The 27,336-nt window shown below is 34.7% G+C and overlaps 1 protein-coding gene across 2 annotated transcripts in view; it reads right to left on the reverse strand.

The window, feature by feature from the left end:
• The window catches only part of KPNA4 (karyopherin subunit alpha 4), a 56,778-nt gene that overhangs the window by 21,687 nt on the left and 7,755 nt on the right, over positions 1 to 27,336 (reverse strand). For both annotated transcript variants that reach the window (XM_080828145.1, XM_080828146.1), the window contains exons 2-10: positions 11,959 to 12,003; positions 10,975 to 11,064; positions 10,834 to 10,863; positions 10,699 to 10,751; positions 8,534 to 8,629; positions 7,732 to 7,817; positions 2,205 to 2,291; positions 138 to 307; positions 1 to 45 (exon numbers count right to left, since the gene is read on the reverse strand). In XM_080828145.1, the coding sequence (XP_080684271.1) occupies positions 1 to 45; positions 138 to 307; positions 2,205 to 2,291; positions 7,732 to 7,817; positions 8,534 to 8,629; positions 10,699 to 10,751; positions 10,834 to 10,863; positions 10,975 to 11,064; positions 11,959 to 12,003 (702 nt within the window). The remainder of the gene's footprint in view (positions 46 to 137; positions 308 to 2,204; positions 2,292 to 7,731; positions 7,818 to 8,533; positions 8,630 to 10,698; positions 10,752 to 10,833; positions 10,864 to 10,974; positions 11,065 to 11,958; positions 12,004 to 27,336) is intronic.

Genomic DNA, 27,336 nt, shown 5'->3' on the forward strand with positions numbered 1-27,336 from the left:
ATTTACGTCCGTGTGATGAATTAAGACACAAAGAGCTGGAAGAATCTGAAGAGAGAAATATATAGATTTAAAAACATACATAATGGTATCCAGTTTAGTTAAAAAACAAAAAGACAAAACACAAAACATCTGTTTACCTCCTGAATGGTTTCCATTGGGGGTGGTGGATCTTTATGGCGACATAAGTTGACCATTACCCAAGTAACATTTCTTAAGAATGTTATAGGAATAGATGGACTTATGAAGGAAAGTAAAGGTTTCACAACTCCAAGACTTATGACATAATCTCTACACTGTGGTCCATCACCTGTAGGAAGGAGTGATTAATTCAATAAAATACACTGACAATAAGGAATTAAGAAAACATAAAGCACTGGGCTGAATATGTTGCTTTCCGTATTTTAACCAGACACACTATTTAGTTTTATATAGAAGTTTTAGACAACAATAACCAAGTTCTCATTTTAGGTCTCTGAGACAAGAGAAGCAACATAAAGTAGTAAGATATTTTTTGCACATTACTCACTTACTCAGGTTTATAAATTGTTCACCTTTGTTTTTGTGCCATTAAAAATTAGAAGCCTAAGGATCCTTTAGAGTACTTTGTGAGCAGAGGACTGTTGCTTTTATTTTCTCTCAATGGTACTCTCAGTTTAACAAACTTTTATGTAATTAAAAAAAAGTATGCATATATATCAAAATATTACTAGAAAAAAGTTGTAGAATTTATACTTATGATCCAATATCAGAGTACCAAAAGTACTAACTATAAATTACTCTACACATTTAAAAAACTACGCCCAAAATAAAATTCAGAAATAAAAAACTATGTCAAAAGAAGGAGGGGATGAATCAGTATCACTAGAACCGTGGGTTCCCACAGTAATTTTTGGCCCTATCCAAATCTGTTAAACAAGCTCTGTGGATCCAGAATTGGGGGTTTTAATAAGCTCTTTCATATGATTCTGAAAATAGGCTAAAGTTTGAGAATCGCTGCCTTAGTGAACTGTCAAATGTAATTTCTGTATCTATAGCATCACTGTAATTTCTAGCATTAAAACCACATTAAGTATTACATTCTATAAATGAAAACCCTTTTCCTTGCACTGTAATATTTCGAGATAAAAATGCCTATTCTTTTGGCATCCATGTATCCTAATTATTTTACAATGTCACTGGAATTAAAAACCAAAGATCAAGATGTTGCATCAATAGTCACAAATCTAAAGTTGGTATAAAAGCAAAGGGGTGAAGGAATCTGGATACACAAATGATAGCATTCCTAATAGCAATATACCATATGTGAAGAACAGTTTATAGAGAAATTCTCCCATTTTAATTATGGAACGCTAACCACCCCCTGCATTCTATCTTTGCCCCCAAACAGTAATATAGAAGAGGTACATGAAAGTAATATTGACTACTTCCATGCAAGAACAATAAACTTTAACATCAAGGGACATAATACAGTTCAGACCCCAGATTTTTTCTATTCTCTACTCACTGAAGGATAGTTCTTCAAATTTTTGAGTTTGGGTAAAGTCTGTTTATAGTTTAAAAACGTATCTTGAAATATTAGAATTGTCTTTAATTATTCTTCTTACAATTATGTCAGAAAAAACCTGAGAGGTACAGTAATCATGGTATTTAACATTTAATGACCCTGTCTATAAAGCTACAAATACCTCCTGTATGATGACCTCATGATGATAATGGATAACATTACTGTATTTTAATGTACTAAAATTCAGGAAAGACAGTAAAAATTTCAATTAAGACTCTTTCTAGAACTGTCATTACGGAGAAAAAGTGTTGGTTTACGTTGTGCATATTCCTTTTTAATAGTTTCTATGACAGTGGAGAAAGTTAAGGAATAAAATAGATCCATCAACATAATAAAAGAGGGAGAGATCTATTATCACATACATATTTCATAATTACTGAAATAATTAAGAGTTGACTATATACTTAAAAAAGAGTTGACTATATACAAAAAGATACTATGGTATCATAAGCAACAAAAATGTTCATTCTGCTTATTATAGGTTTATACTTAAAACAGCTATAATTTCTATAAATTATTTCACAAAAACCAGTACTTAAAAGACACACTGTTTTTCTTTTTCAACTACTAGCAGTCATTTTTATTATACAGTATCTGATAACAACAATTGTTGGACTAGTATTACAAGTTTTATACAAACCTATGATATTTCCCAGTGCCCACACTGCTTGCTCACAGACATTTTGATGGGGTGAATGTAGAAGCCTCAGGAAAAGTGGCACGGCATCTGAAGGAGGAAAACATAAATTAACATTTAAGGTTAAAGACAGTCTTAGAGGCCAATTACATCTCATAATATTGGGGGGAAAAAAAAGGATTGAAGATGATAATACTCTAAACCAAAAGTCAATCTTTTCTTTGCTGAATCTAAGAAGAAAGGAACCTATCAAAAATATATTTAACATATGTATCTATTAAATGATTTTCTCTAGAATAACAGTAGTGGGAAACTTTTGATTAACAAACGACTTATCCAGCATCAAAATGACAGTTTTAAGATACAAATATCAAATCAAGCTGGTAAATGTTCATTTATAATTAAACCTGAATAAAATTCCAAATTAAAAATCAATTCCTAAAAATAAAGTAGATTAATTCATTCCTTATAGATTCAAGCATTATTCTCAAACTCAGAGAAAAAAAGGGACTCCAACTGTTGAAGTACCTTTTGAATACAGAAATTTAAAATAACAGGAGGGTGCAGTTCAAGATGGTAGCTGACCTCACCTTCTACCATGGACACCAAATCTATAGCTACATATACAATAATGCCTTCATAGAACCAGCCCTCCACAACAAAGGATAAAAAAGTCACACTGAGATGGACAGTAGAGGCAGAGACTAAGGTCCTAACAAAGCTATGTCCTACAACCTAGCAGTGACCCACAAGCAGAGAGCTTTCATAAATACGGAGCATATCCCTGAAGAGTGAGAGGTTAGAGCACCAAAACAGGCACCTGAACCCTTGGGACCTACACTAGAGACAAACTCCCAACAAAACGGCTGGCTTTGAAAACCAACAGGGCTATCATCTAAGAGCCCCAAAGGGCCGTGGAAAACCAGGACTATGCTCTTAAGAGACCACCTGCCCACATGCTCCAGGCTCCAGCACAAAAGCAGTGGGCTGAAAAGTGCCTAGAGCATAGGTAAAGGAGGTTCCCTGGCTAAGTTTAAAGCAACTGCCTAAGGAATGAGGGTCTGCTGGAACTTCCTCCAGGGCCGGAGGTGCTGACAGGTGCCATTTTTTACACACTCTACCTTGCTAGTGATACTTGCACCACCCCTGCACCTCTAGCGCAGAGCACTGCTACAGTCCCTCCCCACCAAACCCAGTGGGATAGTTCATCCTGGCCTGGCATGTCCCTGTGACCCTGCCAAAGCTTGCAGAAGCACAAAGTCCACATAAGGGACACCCCTTGAATGCCTGGCATTGGTAGCTGGGAGTAGGAGGGTATTCTGCATTTCTGGGCTCCACAGGAGTGTAACAATCTCTGGCAGGCTACCACCCCCAAAGGATAGCACAGACAGCTGACTGAAACACATGCTTCCAGTGACCATTCCTTCAAGACTGGGAGAGGTAGCTGTTTCTACTAATACATAAAAACAAACACAGAAAGTCAAGTTACATAAGTAAACTGAAGAATAGAATGAAATAAAACCCCAGAAAAACACTTTACTGAAATGGAGAAAGTTTACCTGATAAAGAGTTCAAAACAATGGTAATAAAGATGCTCCCGAATCTCGGGAGAACACAGAAAAAATATCAGCAGACAGAAAATACAAGAAAGTACCAAACAAAAGTCACAGAGCTGAAGAACACAATAACTGAACCGAAAGACAGAGTAGAGGCATTCAACAACAGATAAGGATAAAGCAGAAGGAAGGATCAGTGACCTGGAAGATAAGGCAGTGGAACTCACCTAAACAGAGCACCAAAACAAAAAAGAATTTTATTTTTATTTTGTTTAAAAGATTTTATTTATTGGGGCGCCTGGGTGGCTCAGTGGGTTAAGCCTCTGCCTTCGGCTCAGGTCATGATCTCAGGGTCCTGGGATCGAGCCCCACATCGGGCTCTCTGCTCAGTGGGGAGCCTGCTTCCTCCTCTCTCTCTGCCTACTTGTGATCTCTCTCTCTCTCTGTCAAATAAATAAATAAATAAATCTTTTTTTAAAAAAAAGATTTTATTTATTTATTTGACAGAGAGAAAGACAGCTAGAGAGGGAACACAAGCAGGGGGAGTGGGAGAGGGAGAAGCAGGCTTCCCGCAAAGCAGGGAGCCAGACGCGGAGCTCGATCCCAGGACCCTGGGATCATGACCTCAGCTGAAGGCAGATGCTTAATGACTGACCCACCCAGGCACCAAAAAAGAATTTAAAAAAGTGAAGATATCTTAAGGGACCTGTAGTACAATAGCAAGTGGAACAACGTTCCCACAATGGGGTCCCAAAAGGAGAAGAGAGAAAGAAAGATACAGAAAACTTGTGAAGAAACAATGGCTAAAAACTTTCTTTACTTGGGGAAGGAAAGAGATATCCAGATCTGGGAAGCCAGGAAAATTACAAATAAAATGAACCCAAAAAGAGCCATACCAACACACATTATAGTTAAAATGGCAAGAGCTTATCTAAAGATAAAGAGAGTATCTTAAAAGTGGCAACAGAACAACTTGTTGCATACAAGAAAAGTCCCATAAGACTATCAGAGATTTTTTAGAATCAAGTTTACAGGCCAGAAAGGAGTGGTATGATATATTCAAAGTACTGAAAGCACTGGCATGACCAACAGACATATGAAAAGATGCTCAACATCACTGATCATCAGGGAAATGCAAATCAAAACCATGAGATACCACCTCACACCGTCAGAATGGCTAGAATCAAAAAGACAAGAAATAACAAGTGTTAGGATGTAGAAAAAAGGGAACCCTCGTGCACTGCCTGTAGGCATAGAAATTGGAGCAGCCTCTATGGAAAACAGTATGGAGGCTAATAAAAGAACTAAAAATAGAAGAAACTAGTACAGAAACTAGAAATACAGGATCTAGCATTTCCACTTCTAGGTATTTATCTGAAGCAAATGACAATAAATTTAAGAACAGTGCCCAGTATTTTCACCATAAGCATCTTTGCCACAAACATCTTTACCCTATAACTAATTGGCCATATGAAAATTATGCCATAAAAGATAAAATCACAAAAATAAAAGAAGGATATCCATTTAAAAGGACATAATGAAACATGAAAAATGCACTGACAAAATTAACAAGACTCTAGTGCAAAATATAAAACATTTGAATACATTTAAAATGTGTGTAGATTCATGCAATTCTATGCAAATAATTGATTTTATTTTGCAGACTGTACCTAAGCACTTGTCCTCAAAGTTTTCCTTTCATAATATTATACATTTATTTTTCTTGTTGATTCATCTCTTCATCTGGCATCACATTTTCATTTTTTCCTAAAATTTCTTTCTTCCTTAAGAGAGGTATCAGTTTCTAAATACAAGGATGCATATTTGTAACAGCTTTGCATTACACTGTGAAAGTCTTCTACACTGTTCTTTGTTCTTAGCATATTACCACATGTTTATTGACAGATGTTCCAAAGTTCTATGAGAAATGTGGGTTCAAAATTCTATGGCACTGTACAGACTATTACGAGGGCTAAGATTTACTTACTATAAAAATGGGAGTGCTGTGTCAATGCAGAAATGAAAGTAAACTGTCAACTAGCTGACGAAATCAACAAACCATCAAATCAAACTGTCAACCAGTTATTCTTGTATCTTTAATGGTGAAATTGCCTTGTGGCCAATTAGTTAAGTGGGGAAAATGTTTTCAGCAAATATGCTTATGGTGAAACCACTCAGAACCTCTGAAAATATATATGCACCTCTACGTTCATTACCACATTATTCACAATAGCCAATATATGGAAACAACCAAAGTGTCCAATGATGGATGGATGGATAAGATGTGTGTACGTACACAAACACACACACAATGGAATACTACTTAGCTACTACCAAAAAAATGAAATAGTTGTATATAGGACATCAACGGACCTTAAGATACGAAGTGAAATAAGTCAGAAAAAAGAAAGACAAATAATGCATGATTTCACTTACATATGGAATCTAAAAAACAGAACAAATGAACAAACAAAACAAAAACTCATAGATCCAGAGAACAGTGATGGTTGACAGGGTAGGGCCTTTGGGAGATGAGTGAAGTACAAGGGAGTCCAGACATACAAACATCCAATCATAAACAAGTCAGTCATGGGAATTAAGTGTATAGCATGGTAACTGTAGTCAGTAATACTGTACTGCGTATCATAAAATTTGATATGATAGGGGAAACTAGACTTATTGTGATCATGTCTTGATGTATATACTTTGAGTCATTGTCGTATGCCTAGAACTAATTTAATGCTATATAAGTCAATTACACCTCAATTAAAAAAATAACGTCACATAGATCTTTAGGCAGGCCAGTGATACTTGTATACCACATAAGACCTCCTGAATCAGAAAGTGGTTCTGCTGCTTTACAACCCCCTTTCTTTATAACAAGGATGGGAAACACAGAGAAAGGTCTGTATCTGAACAGAATATTACTGCACTGAACAAATGATTCTTCTATTTTTACTTTCTTCTGATAGTACTTAGAAAAATGCTATTTCCGTACATGTAGGTCATGCTTTACTCAAAAAATCATTCATTCATTTATTATATCTGGTAAAATAAGACAGATTGGCAGCGTTAAATTCTAAGGCTCCTTCTAATCCTGAAAAAGCACATGAAACAGAAAGGAGAAAGAGTGAGAGCTTAAAATATTGTCTTGAGATTATAAAATTTACTAAACAGTCAATTATACAAAATAAAACCAAAACCAAAGTCTATTTAAACCCCAAATTAAGCCAGTTTTATAATGATTTAAGATAATATTAATATTCTATATAATATTACAACAGAAATGTCTACATAATTAAATGTTTACTTGGATAATACCTTTGTTCCTCTTTAAAATCATGTAGAAATTAGTGCTTAAGATTTTAAGCTTGCACAAGTAAACTGTTTACAACTCTGTGAAGAGCACTTTAAAAGTACCTTCTTTAAATTATTAATTTCTTTGATAGAAGAATTAAACAGTATTTATGAAAACAATACATTCAGGTTATTACCTCCAATAATAATTTCCCACTTATATCTCTTGGAACATAAAAGAAAAGCAATCCTGTAATAGTAACAATGAAAAAATTTCAAGCCATTTTTCAACAGGACTACTTTATACAAAATTTCTCTGACCCATATGATGAAAATCTCATTAAGAGAGGCCAAGAGGGTAGTATGACAATGGGAAAAACACCTTTATTTCTATGATGCCCTATAAGTAAAATGTAACTACAATAATGTAATCTGCTACTATAATTAGAAAGTGTTCTCAGATTTAGCAACAAATGAATTTTTGAAAATAGAAAATGTCAGTCACTGGAATAATATGATCAAAGTAACACATTTTAGTTGGCCTATTTCAACTACCCTGTAATTGGATAGCTATTATTTTTTAATAAAAATAGCTTTATTCTTTTAAGAGAATCACTATTTTTTTTACTAACTTCTTTTTTAGAAATCACAATTTTATCTGTTAATCACCAACTTACTGGACTGAACTACTGCTTGAGTCTGTTCCGAGGTTCCAGATGCAATGTTTGTCAGAGCCCATGCAGCTTCAAACTGTAAAGAAGGACTACAAAGAACAAATGATGTTGAACAGTAGGGATTTCTACATCGGCCCAAATCTAATCAACCATTCCTCCCTTCAAGCATTTTTTAAAGTATTATTTTGTTTGAAAGTTATCGATCTATGCATCCAGCACTTTTTAAAAACCTCCAATGACTATTTACAGTATCTCTTCAGTATAAAAAGCATACAATTTCCTCAGGTGTTCCATCTATTTTTAGTAAAAACTATTTCTTTTTATAAAATTTTATTTCTTCATTTGAGAGAGAGAACTAGCACACAAGAACACAAACTGAACGGGGCTAAGGGGAGGGGCAAAAGGAGAGGGAGAAGCAGGCTCCCTGCTCAGCAGCGAGCTCCACCCCAGGATCAAGGGATCATGACCTGAACAGAAGGCAGATGCTTTACTGACTGAGCCATCCAGGCATCCAAAAACTCTTTATTTAGATAGCTGCATATGACTACCCAAACAGTTTTCTCAAGCACTTAACAGCCAAACTAGTTTTTGCGAATTTTCAAAGCTTAAAAGTTCAATGTATCATTCTCAAGTTCCTCTTTGGCCTTTATGTTCACCTCCTGGTGTAAACACACCTTGCACTGTTTTTCACTGGCTTTTCAACTCCATCATTATAGCCCTTTTCTTTTTTCTTTAAAAATCGAACTACCAGAAAATCTTTTCTTGTGCAAAGGATACATTCTAAAATACTTCTTAATATACTTACTTGTCATCTCTTTCAAGACAATGGACTAAAATAGGCAATATTCCAGATTTTATTAAGTCATCAATTGGTGGATTTCGATCACTGGACAAAAGCTTCCTATAAGAGATACATACCCTTGTGAAATTTAATGATATATAATTAAATTCAAATTCATACTTGACATAAAGATTACACAAATCCTCACCCATCTGAGTACCCTACAGAGCAATGTTTATGAAAGCTTAATCAGATCATTCTCCTACATAAACCAAGCAGCAGAATATGGCTGCGTATTTACTACCCAATAAATGTAACCTTCTTGCCCTAGCTTAAACCCTCCACAAGTTGGCTCCGTCTCACCTAACTAATGCATCTTATTCTCTGTAATGCAACAATAAATCAGTTGTCTCACTATTTCAATCTAATTTCCAGGCTCTTCACATCCTATTTCCCACACTTGGAATGTCCTCTTTTCTGTCTATTCAAGCTCCATCTATTCAAAGTCCATTTCAATTTGTATGTTTTCACAATATCCTCTCTGAATTCCAAGAACATTTATACAGCATATGCTTACATTTGCTGTTGAGTATCACCCTAATTTTAATATACCCTTGCCTTCCCTATTAGATTCTAAAGTTCTTATAGAGCAAGAATTACACATGCTTTTTCACAGTATTTTACACAGCACATGGCACAATTCTTAGTACAAAGTGGGAAATAACCCAGTCTTTATTAACCTAGGTTCCAGATTTAATAAAAGAACTTTCTTCTACTACTTCATTGAGGACATTCTTCAAGATTTAGAAATGGCCTTTCTTTTGAGTGCACAATGGTGCCTACAATATCTACAAAATATAATATAAAACTAGTTTGGTGACACTTTCTAATTGATTTGCACTAAGGTACCAGCAATTCTAGTCACAGTTACTTTTCCAACATCAATGTAAATTCATAACACGCTAAAAAAAGGCAAACAAAGTCTTAGTATTATTGTGAAAATGAGTTTGATCTTGTGTACTTATAAAGTTGTCTCAGGTTCTCCTAGGGATCCAAAGACCATAATTCGAGAATATTGGCCTTAGGGGCCTTACGGCTTTCATTAGAACGCCTACTGAGAAAAGCTGGTCCAAAATTCAAATAATCAACTCTGAAAATGGTGAGAATAATGTATCAAAATTTCTTAATCATCCTATCTGTAAACATTAATTTGCCATTTTGAGATGTCAGTACTTCTATGATTTTCTTCCAATATAACCAAGTCCTCTCTAAGAAGTTCTTTTACCTATAGTTGGCAATACTGTTAATTCTGTAATTTTCCTATCTGTTCTAGGTTATTTAAAATGAATACACAAAAGTAGGGAAACTAATAAATTTTTTTAATAAAAGATTTGTATACTGGTTAAGATACTGGATGGACCAGTGAAATCTTCTCCCACTATGAAATTCTATGAGTAGGATCAATTACTTAAGTGTGTCTGTCCTACTAATAATAACACAGAGCATTATTCTTATATTTATAAATAGAGAAAGGAAAGACTGTATTATACTATGAGACAACGATGTCTTCTCCGACCTACTCATTAATACAAAAGTCTCAGAAGTTTCTCTGGTCGCCCCTTAAAATATAGGAGCATACACCTCTAGAACATAGATTTCATAGCAGAAATATGCAAAATAAGTTAATATTCCTACCTGGAAGTACACTGGCAAACTTTAGAGCCCTAAATCTTAATGTCTACTTGCCTGTACATTGCTACAGTAAGCTTGTAACTCAACTTATTATTTGATTAAAATAGGGATTGTGAAAAGAATTAGCTACCTGGGAAGGAGATGAAACATCTTTTTATAAAATTAAACCTGTTAATAAAAAGTAAAATTTTATAAATAATGTTTTTCTATTAGTTGACAGCAATAACCTGTCAACACAACTCTTCCCTAGCATCTGTATGTACTATGCAAGCTGAAACTTAAGTTTATTTATTTGTGAGTTTAGAAAACTGCTACCAATTTTAATACTCCAGATCACAGAAAAAATTTTTGAAGTAAATGTAGTTGGTCTACGGACTATTCGTTATTGCTTGTCATCAAAGTTAAATATGAGTGACAGTACTACTGTACACTGAAAACTCAAACAGAACTCCTGGGTAAGTTATAAAATTAAAATATGTCCCCAAAACTTAACTTACCTAGCAGCTTGAACTGCACTTAATTGAATTCCTTGGTTATCACTTGAAGCATTCTATAAAAAATTAAAACAATTTTTGATATAGATACATAATAATTAGAAATACAAATGAAGACAGGGGAAAAACTCAACTTACTTGAACAATAGCTTCTAGAGAGGTATTTTGCTGTGAAAAAAATTAAAGAAGAAACTAAGTTAAAAAGTCACCTTAAAATTCTATATTTATGTAAAATTTTTCACTGGCAGTTTTGAAGTTACCAGAATAACAATAACTTACCACTCTATAATCGCCATCTATATCAGAATCTTCACAGATATCTTCATGTGGTACATTTCTTCTCTTTAAGAGATGCTCATCTCTTTTATTCTTAAAAAAAAAAAAAGGATATATATCAAAAAAAGAACTTTAGTTAAAAAAGCTAAATACTTTCATACCAAAAGGTTAGGCAATCCTGTGCCTACAAACTGAAATGGGAAGTGCCTTTTAAAAGTAAAATGCAAATGCAGAAAATTAAACCAAACTGTGATTCAAATATTTAAGCAACACAAAATCTGAGTCCCAAGCCCCAAATATTACATTTTTAATGAACCGTGAACTATGTAAAAAGAAAATAAAAAACCAAAATTGATTAAAAAAGACTGTATAGTTTAAGCCAGAACCAAACATATATGTATTTATTTAAAAGTACTAAACCATTTTATACATCATCTGGGAGCTTCTCTTTATCACCTAAAAACAAAGTCAAAGCAAAAGTTGGGCAGTTCAAAATCAGACTAAAATCAACAATGCCTTACAAAAATCAAGGCCCACTCAAATTTCACCAAAAAATGTGTGGGACAAATTTAAAGATATACTCCCAACTATAACTTTCTTTTTTTTACACACATGAAATATAACCTATTTTAATACTTGAAAAGTTGATGAAATTTGTATATGGAACAAGTTCTTTTCAGAACTTCTGTATAACTACACCTGTAACCAGCTGAACTATTTAGTATAACTGTATAGACAAGACTTTCACTTTCTATAAATTATTAAAGATTACAGAAGAAAAACCCCATATAACTTGTTTATCTCTATTCTTGGAGAGTGGCCAAGCTGTATTTTGCCAACTTCAATAACTTGGTTAAGTTTAGTTAAAATCCTTCAGTTTTCAAAAGAAAAAGAAAAGGCAAACACTTGGGATTACTATACATTTAGTATCTTCTATATATATTGTTAGAATTATGCTTGGAAGTACTCAATATTACTCAGACTCACCTTCCTTAATTCAACTACAACTTCATTTCGTTGTCTTCTCATAGTCTACAAGAAATTAAAGAAAAATATTTTTTAAAAACGATCCCAATTTCCATCACCCAGGAAAACCACTATTAACATTTCAATGTATATCCCATAATCTTTTCTTCTAGCCATACGTAAATAAAGTCATGTTTTACTCATAATAAAGATCGTATTATAGACATGACTTTCTATATTAGATATAAAAATTTAAAACTATAATATATAAGAATACAAAGATACAAAGAATGAAAGAATCAACCCATAAGCTCACCTCACATATGAATCATGGCACTTAAAGAAGTAATACATGTACAAGGCTAGTAAATTCAGCAGCTTAAAAGGAGGGAAGGTATCTTCCTATCCATCCAGTCTCTTTCTCTAAAGGTAAACACTGTTAAATTTACTGTGATTCTGACACAGTTATCTACTTATTCTGTCTTTACCTTATTTTTGTTTACTTAATTGATAGATTTTAGAGCCCTTCCATGGTGGTATTAATACAGTAAATCTTTTTCATTATTTCTAATGACCACAAAATGTTTCTATCACATACTGTAACCATTCTCTTACTTCTTAACATGCGTTTTGCTCATTTTAAACCTCCCTAGTACATGGATACATGCTTGCTATAAAACATTCAAACCTTCAGAAACAATACAAGTTTAAGCTCTAAGTATAAGTTCTCCTCATTCTTTCTAGTGACTGCATATGCCAGGGCATATTAAGTAGAAACAGCAAGTCACAAAGTAATACTCATATATGTGATTAAAGACTTCAAACTTATATCCAAAACCAAACTTTAAGTTTTTAACAAACATACATAACTCTATCTCATCTCACATGATTCATATGGGAGGTGAGACTGAGAATTCTTTTATCCTTTGTATCTTTATTTTTATAAGGCTTATGTTACTGTTTAAAAAATTTATGACGGGGCACTTGGGTGGCTCAGTCAGTTAAGTGTCCAACTCTTGATCTCAGGGTCATGAAATCAAGCCCTGTGACAGGCTCTGTACTCAGTGGGGAGTCTGCTTGAGATTCTCTCCTTCTCCCCCCACTCATGGGCTCTCTTAAATAAATCTTTAAAAAAAAATTATGATATATTCAGCATTATCAATCTATTGATCATTTTAAAGGGATTTTTTAGCAAATGGCAGCTCTATCCTTCCAGATGCACAGACCAAAAACTTTATAGCCATCCTTGATTCTTCTTTTTCTCTCATGTTACACATTCGATTGTACCAAATCCTCCCACTGGTTCAACCTTCAAAACTTATTCAAAATCCAATTACATATACCTTCTCTGCCACTACTCTGCTCCAACTCACCATAACGCTCACCTAGATTATTGCAAAAGTCTATGAACTTGTACCCCTCTTCCTGTTCTTGCCCTCCTCTGTATTCGTTGTTACCACAATAACCAAAGCAATCCTCACAGGTAATCTTAATTTTTGAGTTCCACAGTCTCCTTTGACAATCTGGTGAAATCAATGAACACCTTCCATATAGTGTTATTTATTACTTATTTTTTTAAAGATTTATTTATTGAGAGAGCACAAACAGAGGAAGGGTCTGCAGAGGGAGAGAAAGAATCTCCAGTGGACTCCTTGCTGAGTGCTGGGCCCAACACGGGGCTTGATCCCACAACATATCTGAAAATCAAGAGTCAGTAGCTTAAACCAACTGAACCACCCAGGCGCCCCCAAATACTTTTTAAATAGAGATAAGAAACAGACAAGATTACAAAGAAAAACAATTATATTGATATATAATTGTAAAAAATATATAAATATGAAAAGACAAACTATAATATATATGATATGCTTCATTATCACATTAAGTGGGATCTAACAATGAGTCTAGTAAGTACTATAATTCCAAAGTAATGCTGACCTTAAATGATTTAAGAGATCCTGCAACAATAATGTTTTACTGGTGGTGACAAAACTAAGTACTATAATTCCAAAGTAATGTTGACCTTAAATGATTTAAGAGATCCTGCAACAATAATGTTTTACTGGTGGTGACAAAAAGTCACTGGTAACTTTAATAACTACTGTTTACTGGCTATATTACTAAATGAAGGAAAGTTAGAAGAACTGTTAAAAGTTAGTGAAAATAAAGAAGTAATTTTTTCTAAGTCTCCAGGTCCTCCTGAATTCTACCCATAGTCTCTGAGGAAGGACTTAGTAAAGAACCACTTTTTAAGAAGTCAGTCAGATCATGTCACCTGCCCGTTCAAATTCATCAAAGGTGCTCCACTTTGGAGTAAAAGCCCAGTAACAAAAATGCTTTAAGTCCACTCAAATCTTCCTATGTTATTCCTTCTCCAATAACCACCTTTCAGACCTCAGCTCCTATCATTCTCTTGATTCATTCTGCAGTATCTGCACTAACTTTGCTATTCCTCTAACATTCTGGAAATTCTCTCTCTTCAAGGCCTTCACTAATACACTATGCAGCAACTCCCAAGGATGGACTCTAGAGCCAAACTGCTTGGGTTCAATTTTCAGCCATATTACTTACCAGCTCTCTCAATGCCTTTTGTTATCTATAAAATGAGATAGTAAAAATACCTATTTCACAGGATACTATAAAGATTAAGTAAGTTAATATATGTAAAGGAGTTAAGTAGCTCCTGGCACATAACAGTGTTATATGTTAGCTATCATTATTATTGCTACTGCTAATTCCTCAGGCTGTTATGCTCTTTCCTCACTATCTGCAATGCTCACTCTCATCTTTCAAATGTCACCTCCATGGTAAGGTCTTTCCCTTCCTACCCAACCAGCTACTCTCCCGCTGGGTACTCTCTATTCCTCTTCTATTTTTCTCCATACTACTTATCACATGCCAATATGCTATATAAAACTTTGTTAACCTCTCCCAACTAGAACGTAAGTTCACTATATAAGGAACAACATAAGGAATAAATATTATTCCTTCTTAAAATGTACTGGGTAATCTTTTATGTCCAGAAATCTTTACTTCAATTTTTGACCAAACCAATTTATTCAATCTCTGTTTAAGTGAATTTCTGATGATCATTTCAGTTTTGGTACAGATATGTATTTTAAAAATACCCAAAGAATGAAAGCAGACCACTGTCTTACACCATACACAAAAATAAATTCAAATTGGGTTAAAGACCTAAATATGAGATCTGAAACCATAAAACTCTAGAAAGAAAACATAGGCAGTAATTTCTTTGACATCAGCCATAGAAACGTTTTACTAGATGTGTCCCCTCTGGCATGGGAAGCAAAAGCAAAATTAAACTACTGGGACCTACACCAAAATAAAAAGGTTTTGCACAGCAAAGGAAATCATCAACAAAACAAAAAGGCAACCTACTACACAGGAGAAGATAAAATGACATATCCAATAAGGTGTTAATATCCAAAATACATTAAAAAAAATCTACAACTCAACACTAAAAAAGAACAAATAATCCAATTAAAAAATGGGCAGGGGAACTGAATGAACATTTTCCCAAAAACATCCAGATGGCCAAGAGACACATGAGAAGATGCTCAACATCACTAATCATCAGGGAAATGAAAATTAAAACTACAATGAGATACCACTTTACACCTGTCAGAATGGCTAAAATTGAAACCACAAGAAATAACAAAGTGTTGGTGAGGATGTGGAAAAAGGGGACCCATGTGTACTGTTGGTGGGAATGCAAACTGGTGCAGCCACTGCGGAAAACAGTATGGAGGTTCCTCAAAACCTGAAAATGGCAGTATCATACAACCCAGGAGTATCATATAGTATCATACAATCCAGGCAGTATCCTACAATCCAGTAGTGGACTACTGGATATTTACCCCTCAAAACACAAAACACTAATTCAAAGGGATCCAGGCACCCCTATGTTTACTGGAGCATTACTTTCCAAAAGCTAAATTATGAAAACAGCCCAAGTGCCCGTCAATCAATGAACAGATAAAGAAGATATGAGATACATACACACAATGTTATTTGGCCATAAAAAAGAAATGAAATTTTGTTATTTGCAATGACATGGATGAAGCTAGAGAGTATAATGCTAAGCGAAGTCAGTCAGAGAAAGACAAATACATTATTTCACTCATACGCAGAATTTAAGAAGCAAACCAAATGAACAAAGAACAACAACAAAAATACAGAAAACAAACTGCTGGTGGCCAGAGGGAGTTAGGTGAGAGATGGGTGAAACAGGTGAAGGGGATTAAGAGTACACATACCATGATGAGTAGAGAATTGTTCAATCATTATATTGTACACCTGAAGCTAATATAACATTGTATGTTGATTATATTTGAGTAAAAAAATACACAAAACTCAAAACCCCTGCAAACTGTTTTCCAAATTGGTTGTATAATTGTCCATCCCAATTAACAGTACCTGAGAGTTCTAGTCCTTCACATTCTTATCAAAATTTGAAATGGTCAATCTTTTTCATGTAGTCATTTTAATAGATACGTGGTGGTTTTCATTTCCCTAATGATTAATGATACTGAACAACTTTTCATGTGTTTTTTCTTTTCATTGTTTATTTAAAGTAGGCTCCATGCCAACGCAAGGCTTGAACCCACAACCCTAAGATCAAAACCTGAGCCAAGATCAAGAGTTGGACACTCAATCTACTGAGCCACCAAGGTGCCCCTCCTGTATTTATTTTCTATCTTACATTTTCTTTCATAAAGTCTTTTGGAATCCTTTGCCTCAAAAAAAAAAAAAAAAACTCAATAAAAAAATACCAACAAGACAGGTTGCAAAATGAATAAAAAAACTTAGCCAAGTACTACAATAAAAATTTCAACATTCACTATCCTTTAACTATTACAGCCTTAAAAGGTTAAAAAAATTTTGTTTTGTTTTGTTTTTTAATAAATAAGGAAACTAAGGCATAGACAAGTTAAATTACCTGGCTAAGATCACACAGCTAGAACTGGGATAGCTAGGATCAGAACTCAGATGGTCTCCTACAAAGCCAATTAACCAATAAGCAACACTGCCTCCCCTAAGTCTTGAAGTTTAAGCCAATCTTGGAGCCTATGGTTCATAGTAAAGAAAAAGATATTATCAAGACAATGGGCTTTGTACTGTATCATAGTACAAAAACACTGAACTTCAGTAAACAACAACAAAAAATTAGGTCCTATGTCTCACACACAGAAAATAAAACTTGTAAAATGTACTACTTCAAAGATTGTTCAGTAAAAGGTAGACTTTTGAGGGATAGATAGCTGAAGTCAAAAAAAGTTCTATGAGTAACTCTTCTACCTAAAGAAGCAGAATTAAGTCATAGTGGGCTTTAATTTCTTTTCAATGAAGTAAAATGTTACATAAATTAATAAAATATTGGGGCACCTGGGCATCGGGTGGCTGTCTGCCTTTGGCTCAGGTCATGATCTCAGGGTCCTGGGATCACGCCCCTCAACTGGAGCCTGCTTCTCTCTCTACCTGCTGCTCCCCCGTTCTTGTGCTCTCTATCAAATAAAATCTTTAATTAATAAGATATTAAATATTAAATATCACATTTATATAAATATCTTATTTACACCCAAAGAATTTTTTACCACTACAGTATATCTTACTTATTAAATCTGGAGTTTCTGATAATTTGGAACTATTAATAAAGGATTTATCAAACCAATTTAACATGGTAGTAGTGACATATGCCTCAGGCTATTCCTACCCACAGAAATTTACTTGCAAAGTAAAAGATTTGACAATCTCTTTATTACAGAGCAAGAAAGCAAGAAAAGAATTCTCTTCTCTTGAGAAAAAGCTATTACCTTCAAGGTAAAGAGAAGACTGAATTAACTAGCAGAAAGACACCCTATGCAGCAGCCTGGCAGCATTTATTTTGCCAAGTCTTTAAAGTGATATTAGATTTTTAGACATTTACCAAATCACAAGTCCAACTCAAATAAAGGACTATCTCTCTGGGGTCCCATGAAAGGGGTATATAGGGCTTATTTTTCTAAGTCTTAACTCAAAAAGCAGAGGTTTTATATACTATATACAAATGTAATAGTTGTGAATTCACATGACTTACACGGATGCAGTGAGCTGTCAATTAGAATTCCAAAAGGCTGCCAAACTGGCCAGACTTATTTATAGGCCAAAGAGCTATCTAAAGGACAAAGGCTGTAAATGGGGGGATGGGGGAGAGGCAGAGAAAGAGACTGAGTAAGGGGTAGAGTTTAGGCAGATCATCCAGTATTTTTCTATTTCTTTGCTTATAATAAATACAGATACAAAATCCTAAATTCAGGCAAAAGGGGACAAGAAATTGTCAAAAAACTCAAACAAGTGAATATTACAGAATATAGTTTTTTAATTTAACAAATGATTACTGTGTCTATCACTATCCTAAATTCTAGGGATTAAACACTTTCGTCCACTGAGGACAGGGTTCAGTCCTTCCTTTTCCTATTTATGGCTATTTTCTAACTAGTGGCTACTTAATTTCTAAGTCATTTTTTACCCATGTATAGTTTCTCTTAAAAACTCTAAAAACTAGGGGTGCCTGGGTGGCTCAAGTGTTAAGCATGTGCCCTCAGCTCAGGTCATGATCCCTGGGTCCTGGGATCAAGCCCCACATTGGGCTCCCTGCTCGGCGGGAAGCCTGCTTCTCCCTCTCCCACTCCCCTTGGTTGTGTTCCCTCTCTCGCTGTGTTTCTCTCTGTCCAATAAATAAAAATCTTAAAAAAAAAACAAACCTCTACAATATACTAGTTTAAGTTATGATGATGTAATAACATACTGTACGAAATCTGAATATTTTTAAATTTTTTGAGTAAAATGTGAGAGTTTAGCTGACCCAATCTCACTAGAGAAAATTTTAAAAGTTAGTCATACAGAAGATAAGGAATGTAATACTTTGATTTTACTTCATCCAGCCCATCTCCATCCCCTAGGAATGTTAATATTTAGGTAACAGCACAAAAAAACAAAAGAAGATAAAAATGTAAAAGACTATCAGGCACGAGATATTTTGGGGGGTGATGGCATATATTCTAAAAATGGATTGTAGCAACGGTTGCATAACTGAAAATTTACTAAAAAAAATCACTGAATTGTACACTTTAAATGGGTTTTATGTAAGATAAATTGTATCTCAATAAAACAATTTTTTAAAAACATTATATATACACACAAACATACATAACCTTCCCCTCCCCACAACATGGATTACCTCTGTATTATTATTTAGAGCCTGCTGGGAAGCATTTACTCAATCAAATATTTATTAATCACCTATTTGTTAAGCACCAGAAATACAAAGATGGACCAGACACAGGAAATCCTTGGCTTTAAGGAGGTAGTATTTATGACAGAGAAATATAACAAGTTAATAATAAAGCCTAATATTTAGTAAACATTTGGTGCCAAACACCATTTATAACACATTACTTGATTTTACTCATCTAATAAATGTAATGTGTTATAACATGCATATACTGCTCTTGACAGTAGAAAGTTTGAAGTAAAAATGAATGTAAGCCTAATCTTGCCCGCGGGGAGTCTGCTTGAGATTCTCTCTCTCCCTCTCCCTTTGTTCCTCCATCCTACTTGCACGTTTGCTCACTCTCTCTCTCAAATAAATCTTTAAAAAAAAAAAAAAAAGTGCTCATTTTCCCATTCCTTTCCTACCTTTCCCTCCTTTCATTTCCACTTGCTGATCCCTCCAGCAGCAGCCATCGTGGTGCTTATTCACGCATTTGCCAAGTATCACGTATGCTGGCAAACTGCTTGTGATTAGCAGATAAATTCCAACTTTATTTATGACCTTTCCCATTTATGACAATAAAAGGGAAATTTTAAACGCTTAATGTTAAATGCTTACTCAAACTGTGATTTCTCAAGATAGTATTTAATAGTAGTAGCTGTATGCATTATTAGTGATGGGCAAGTCTTTATAAGCCAAATCAAATTTCTATCTCTAATAAGTAAAAAGCTTAATCAAGATTGAGTAATAGAGAAGTTTGAAAGTAAATTAAACAGGAGGCCAGATTTAACCTTGGCAAGTTACTGAACAATTTAAAGTAATTCTACCAGAAATAGTAATACTTTAAAATGATCCACATCTAAATTATAAGCATTGAAACAATTAGTACATAAATATAATTTAAAAATCACCAAAAAATGTGAGAAATTGTTAACTGTTAACTCCAGGGGCACCTGGGTGGCTCACTCTGTTAAGCGTCTGCCTTTAGCTAAGGTCATGATCTCAGGGTTCTGGAATTGAGCCCTACATTAGGCTCCCTGCTCATTGGGAATTTGCTTCTCCCTCTCCCTCTGCCCTTCCACCTGCTCATGTGCATGCTCTCTTTCCCTCTCATAAATAAAATCTTAAGGGGGAAAAAAACAGTTGTTAACTCCAAGGAATGGGATTACAGTAGAGTTTTACTACCAAGTATTTGAACAACAGAGAAATGTATTAAATTCAGAAATTATACTTACCTCTTTGGAAAAGTTAGAAAATAAATGTAGGAAAAGAAAGAAGTTCAATTTCCAGTTTTTTGTTTGTCTGTCTTGTACAACACACACACACACACACACACACACACACACACACACACACACACACATATCTTTAGTGTCATATCCAAGAAATCCCTGCCCAATCTAATGTCATGAAATTTCTGTCCTATTCTTTCTCCTAAGAGCTTTGTTTTAGGTCTTACATTTAGGTACTTGATCCATTTTGAGTTAATTTTTAGTATACGGTGTTAAGGGTTCAATTTCATTCTTTTACTTGTGGCTATCAAATTTTCCCAGCCCCATTTTTTTGAAGACTGCTCTTTACCACTGAATGAACTTGGTGCTCTTGTCAAAAATCTTTGAATATACATGCAAGAGTTTATTTCTAGACTCCCTATTCTATTCTGTAGGTCTATGTTTGACTTTACGTCAATACCACACTGTTTTGATTACTGTAACCTTCAAGTTAAATTAGGAAGTGTGAGACCTCCAACTTTCTCTTCTTTTTCTGGATTGTTTTGGCTATTCAGGGTCCCTTGAGATTCCATATGGACTTTTCCATTAAATCTGTAGATCACTTTAGGCAGTACTAACATTTAATAATAGGTCTTCCAACTCATGAACATGGGATGCCTTTCCATTTATTTTTGCTCTCCTTTATTTCTCTTAGCAACATTTTTCAGTTTTCAGTGTGAAAGTCTTTTACCTCATTAGTTAGGTTTTTCCTAAGTATTTTATGCCTTTTGATCCTTTTGTAACTCAATGTTTCTCAATTTCCTTCTCAAATTGTTCCTTATGAGTGAATGCTGATTTTAAATCCTGTAACTTTGTTGAATCATTTATTACTTCTAACATTTTTTTAGGAGGATCATTAGGGTTTTCTACATATAAGTTCAAACCATCTACAGAGAATTTTACTTCCTCCTTTCCAGTGTGGATACCTTTTATTTCTTTTTATTGCCTAACTGCTCTGGCTAGGACTTTTAGTACCATGCTGAATAGTACTGGTGAAAGTGGACATCCTTCTCTTCTTATTCTTCCAAGGAAAGTTTTCAATCTTTTGCCACTGAGTGTCATTTGCTAGGGCTTTTCATATTTGGTCTTTATTATATTGAGGTTGTTTCCTTCTATTCTTAGTTATGAGTGTTTTTATCATGAAAGGGTATTGAATTTTGTCAAATGCTTTTTTGTGTATTTTTGCCCTTCATTTTGTTAATTTGGTACAATACATTGATTTTCATATATTGAACCACTCTTTACATTCCAGGATTAAATCCACTTGGTCAGGGTATATAATCCTTTTAAGATGCTGTTTAATTCAGTCTGCTAGTATTCTGAAAATTTCTACAACACCGTTCATCAAGGATATTGTTCTGCAGTTTTCTTGTAGTGTCTCTGGCTTTGGTACCAGAGTAATGCTGGCCTCACAGAATAGATGTGAACATACTCCCTCATCTTCAGTTTTTTGGAAGAGTTTAAATGGGACTTTAAAAAGGTGTTAATTCTTTAAATATTTGGTAGAATTCACCAGTGAAGCCATCTGGTTCTGAGCTTTTCTCTGTTGGGAGATTTTTGATTATTGATTCAATCTCTTTAATAGTTATAGATCTGTTTAGATTTTGTTTCTTCAGGATCCAGTCTTGGTAGGTTGCGTGTTTCTAGAAATTTATCCATTTCATCTAGGTTATCCAATTTGTTGATGTATAAGTCATACATATCCTTTTGCAATACTCTTTTCTACAAAACACATGACAAGTAAAAACATTTATCTTATACAAAGAAACACTAAAATATGGGTACATTAATTAAATTCCAATGGTTCTTCGTCTGGGGTGACTTTTGTCATTCAGAGAACATCTGGCAATTTCTGGAGATAATTCTGGCTTTTACAACTGGGACGGAGCATGGTACTGGCATCTACTGCCAGAGACAAGGGAAGTTGCTAAAACATTCTACAATGCACAGGATGGTTCTCCACAACAAAAAATTATTTGGTTCAAAGTATCAAAAGTGTTAAGGTGGAGAAACTTGGCTGCATTCTATTGTGAGTTATTCTAATAAGAACCCAAATTAAGTTCAAATATATTTGGAAAAATGTACACAAGAAAAAGTAAACATTCTAAAAACATTTAATAGTAGTAAGATTATACAGGATTACTTTATTTTCCCATTTTTCTAAAAAATTTCTACAATTACCATGCCCTTACCATTTCAAGAGACAAAAAATTACCTTGTTTTAAAAAAATTTGATTTGAGTCACTACTTCTATTTTTTTTTAAGATTTTATTTATTTATTTGAGAGAGAGTGAAAGTGAGAAAGATCACAGAGGGAGAGGGAAAAGCAGACTCACTGCTGAGTAGAGAGCCTGATGTGGGGCCTGATCCCAGGACCCCAAGATCATGACCCAAGCCGAAGGAAGACACCCAACTGACTGAGCCACCCAGGTGCCCCTCGTCACTAATTCTAATCAGAGCGCACACACATATTTTTTTAAAGTTTCTTTAATTCGCTGCCACTGATATGCCAGTCTCTGTAATGAAAATTAAGAAAAGACTGGTACACATAATAGACCAGGTCTATACTCTCAGGGAGCTTCTAGTCTGATGGGAGAAATTAACACTGAGTGACTATGCTAACAAATTATCATCAGTGTTCTTAAGGAAAACAACAAGGAGGGTGGGGTGGAAGGATGGCATCTCTAAGTAAATAACACTGAAGACTCAAAGGATGAGAAATAACCAAGCAGTGAAGGAAAGGGGACGAAGGTTCAAAAAAAAAGGGGGTGGAAAAAGCATTCAGACAGAACAGTATGTGTAATGGGCCTAAAGAGGAAAGAGCTATCGAAGTGTTAAAACAACGAAAAGAACATGAGAATATAAGTAAAGGAGATAATAAAGTGACAGAGGTAGGAGAAAAAGGGACCAGAGCTGGCAAGGCCTTGAAGGTCTCAGTAAAGAGTCCGGAAGCTAAGTGTGCTAGGAACCTACTGAAACTGGGGCATGATTTCATTTTTTAAAAGAGCCATGCTAGTTGTTTTATGAACCGGAGAAGAGCAAAAGCAGAAATAAGGCAATCACTATGGAGATGAGATTAATACTGAGGTTATAATGATGTGCCTCAGATTTTAATAGTGAGTAGAAAGTTAACAGAAAAGTAAGAATGGAGTGACATTATCTAAATAATGTCATACTTACAAACTTGTCTAAAAGAAACTTCTCTTTCCAGGGATGCTGCTGCAGAAGCAGGCAAAGGCTGTTCTTTATCAGTGACATCCTCACTTCCACACCACTGCTGACTGGGTAAGGGGTGAAGGGGAAAGCCTGACTCAGGAAAAGCCAATCCATAAGCAGACCAGCAGTAAAAAACAATCTGTTTCACCTTGGGCAGAACTTTATTGGCTCAGTCAGATTCTCTCAGTAACTGAACCCAAAATTACATAAAGACTAATACAGTATCTGGGGCGGGGAATCTAGTACTGGGTTAGTGGCTGGCAGAGCAGTAAAAAAAGGATCCATGAACTCCTACCACCAAGACACTCTTACCTCAAGTATCCTGAATAATGTGAGAATGGTTCTTTAATTTTCCTAACACCCCACACTCTTATTTGACCTAGTCTGGATAAAGGTGTTCCTTGCACTCTTAAAAGCTTAATTAAAGCTAGTACCCATTAGGTGGGATTTTAATTTTACAGAAATTGAAGTTACAAAAAATGATTAAGCTTTCCTAATGGCATATATCTATTGAAATGTAATCCTAGGAGCTCCCACTCTAAAAATCGGGCTTTTACATGAATCTCATGGGAAGAGTTACTGGACAGTAAAACATTTAGGATGTCCTTTCCCTTCATGTTTGAGGTATATTACTTATTGTAAATTTGAGTTTACGAAAGGAAGATAAAAGATCTACTACAACACTAGCTCACAGTGGTTGAGTATCTTCACAGGGTCAGTTTAGAGCAGGGATCTGAGAGATCTTGACCTGCTAGATGTACACTCCATGAGAATTTAGCCTGTGTTATTCACTGTTCTATCCTCACTGCTTACAACCGAAGTTCAGACATAGAAACTGAGTATTTACTGAACAAATGAATTCAGTAATAGGGAAGGGTAGACGGAGAAGTCAGTAAAAAAAGAGGTAACAAGAGGTCACCTAAGACCCTTAGGTAGTGGAGAGTTGTCATGGTCCCTTTTTATTTCTATTGAGCTTCTTTAAAAAAAATTCACACACCATACAATTCACCCACTTAAAGTGTACAATTCAGTGGTTTTTAGTATAAAGTTGCACATAAATCACCACCATCTAATTACAGATCATTGTCTTCACCATAAAAAGCCTATACCCATGAGCAGTCATTCCCCAAGGCCTGGGCAACTACTAATCAACTTTCTGTCTCTAGGAATTTACTTATCCCAGACATTTCACATAATTGAAATTATAGAATATGTCATCTCCTCTGACTGGCTTCTTTCAGGCAGCAAAATATTTTCAAAGTTCATCATGCTGTAGCATGCATTAGTACTTCATTCCTTTTTACGGCAGAATAGCATTCCATTATATGTATAGACCACATTTTGTTTATCCATTCATCAGTTGATGGACAATGGGTTGTCTGGTTTGGCTACTATGGTTAATGCTGCTATAAACATTCATGTATAAATTTCTGTGCGAACACTTACTTTTAATTCTCTTGGGTTTATACCTAGCGGTGGAAATTGCTGGGTCACATGTTCTAACTTTGAGGAACTGCCAAACTACATTCCAAGGTGGAATGCACCATTTTACATTCCCATCAGCCATGTAGGAGGGTTGCACTTTCTCTACATCCTTACCAACACTTGTTACTATCTTTTTGTTTACTTATGTTTGTTTCCATACTTACTGAAGAACCTATCCTAGTAGGCTAAAGTGGTATCTCATTACGGTTTTGATATGCATTTCCCTAATGACTAATAATGTTGGTCATATTTTTTATTTGTTTATTGGTCCTAATTAAGCTTTTTCATCACTTGAGGATAATACTGTTACTACTTTTAAAGCTGGAGAAGAAAAGGAAACTGGGAAAAATTATTTAAGACATTAACAGAAAAAAACGTGAACATTCTGATATAAGAGCCAAAACATACTCGGTTTCACAGTTACTGAAGAACCAAGAATAATGTAACAATGATTTGAAAATATTAAGACTATATTTTGCTTGCTTTTTGAATGAGCAAGCAGCTGAAAGTGACCAGAGGACCAGGGTAAAGAAACAGGATGGGTGGCAAACAGGACAGGGTCACTTAATATAAAGTAATAGACACTACTTGTAGAGCTATCAAGATACAACTACGATTAACTAAACAAATTTATGTTTAGGAATCACAAAGACATGCTATAAAAACTAAAATATTAAGAGTAGATACTGAGCAACTTAAGTTTCCACAGAAGAATAGGAAACTGATTTGCTTTCTAATATGAAAAAATATGTCTACCACCAAATTATGAAACCCCACATTATCTTGGGATTCTGACTTTTGTTAATAAAAATGTAATAAATTCCCAGGTTTTTCAGAACACATTATTAAAAATGTAATTTATGTTAGGTTTAATGTAAATTAAATTTAGGGTAAAAGTGACAGCTAATAAAATTTTGGTCTAATAGTAAGTAAACAGTAATAGAAAAACCTTAGGTTTTAAGTAAAGCCAGCATGTCTATGACCTTAACTCATTTTTCATCATAGGTACTCAACAGTGTGAATCAAAACTACTTTGGTTAAATTTACAATCTTGTGGAAAACAGTTACAAACTACATAAAATATCTACTAACCTACTTACAACCAGGATTAGAGAAATGAAGTCAGAAACTAGTAATTTTGCCACAATTTGGTTGAAGCACATACAAGAAAGGCTTTTATTTGAGTGCTAATGGACAGAAAAGGAAGCCTTCCCCAATTCATGTGATGTGATTTGAATTATGGTACACAGCGGTACAAAAGGAACTGCAAACAAAATGTTATTCTGACAGGGATCACAAGGGGTTATTTGGATATAATGAACGATGAAGCAAGCTGGAAGAAATAAAAAGACCCTCCATTCACTCTGTATATACTATATGCCAGGCATTATTAAGCATTTAAATGGTTCAGAGAGACTTAAAAAATAAAAATAAAAAATAAATGGTTTAGTGAGATTACCTTCCACAACTATTAAATGGAGGAACCAGGATTCAAATCCAGGTGTAACTGACTCAATAGTCCATTTTTTTTACATGTGATACTATAAATCCTTTTAAGGGCTTTTATTAATTAAAAGTGAAGGTCACCTCTTATAGAAGCAACAATAATAAACAAAGACAGAGGTTCTCAAAGTGCGATCAATAGGTCCCTGTGGGGATGCTGAAACCTTTTCAGAGGGTCCACAGATCAAAACTATTTTCATGTTACTACTACTATTTATGATGCTAATATCTGTACAGCAATGCAATGCAGTGGGTAAAACCACTGGTGCTTCAGTATGAATTAAAGCAATGTCATCATGCTGTACGAGTAATTACTGTATTTCAGTTAAAAAAAAAGGCAACAAAAAAAGGCTGGTTCACTTAATGTCCTTGATGAAACAGTAAAAAATTACCTTTATTAAAAACCTGCCTTTTCTAAAATTTTGTGACAAAATGGGGATTACATACAAACTACTTCTGCAGCATACCCACTTCTGCACTATGATGACTGTCTCAAGAAAAGTTTTTTATGACTGAGTTGCAAATTGAACTACCATTTTTCATGGAACACCATTTTTACTTGAAAGAATGACTGACAGACAAATTATGGCTATTCAGACAGTGTCTGGCAGATGTTTTCACAAAAATAAGCAAAGTGAGCTTATGGCTTCA

The sequence above is a fragment of the Martes martes genome (assembly GCF_963455335.1).
Source record: "Martes martes genome assembly, chromosome: 1".
NCBI classification, from domain to species: Eukaryota; Metazoa; Chordata; class Mammalia; order Carnivora; family Mustelidae; genus Martes; species Martes martes.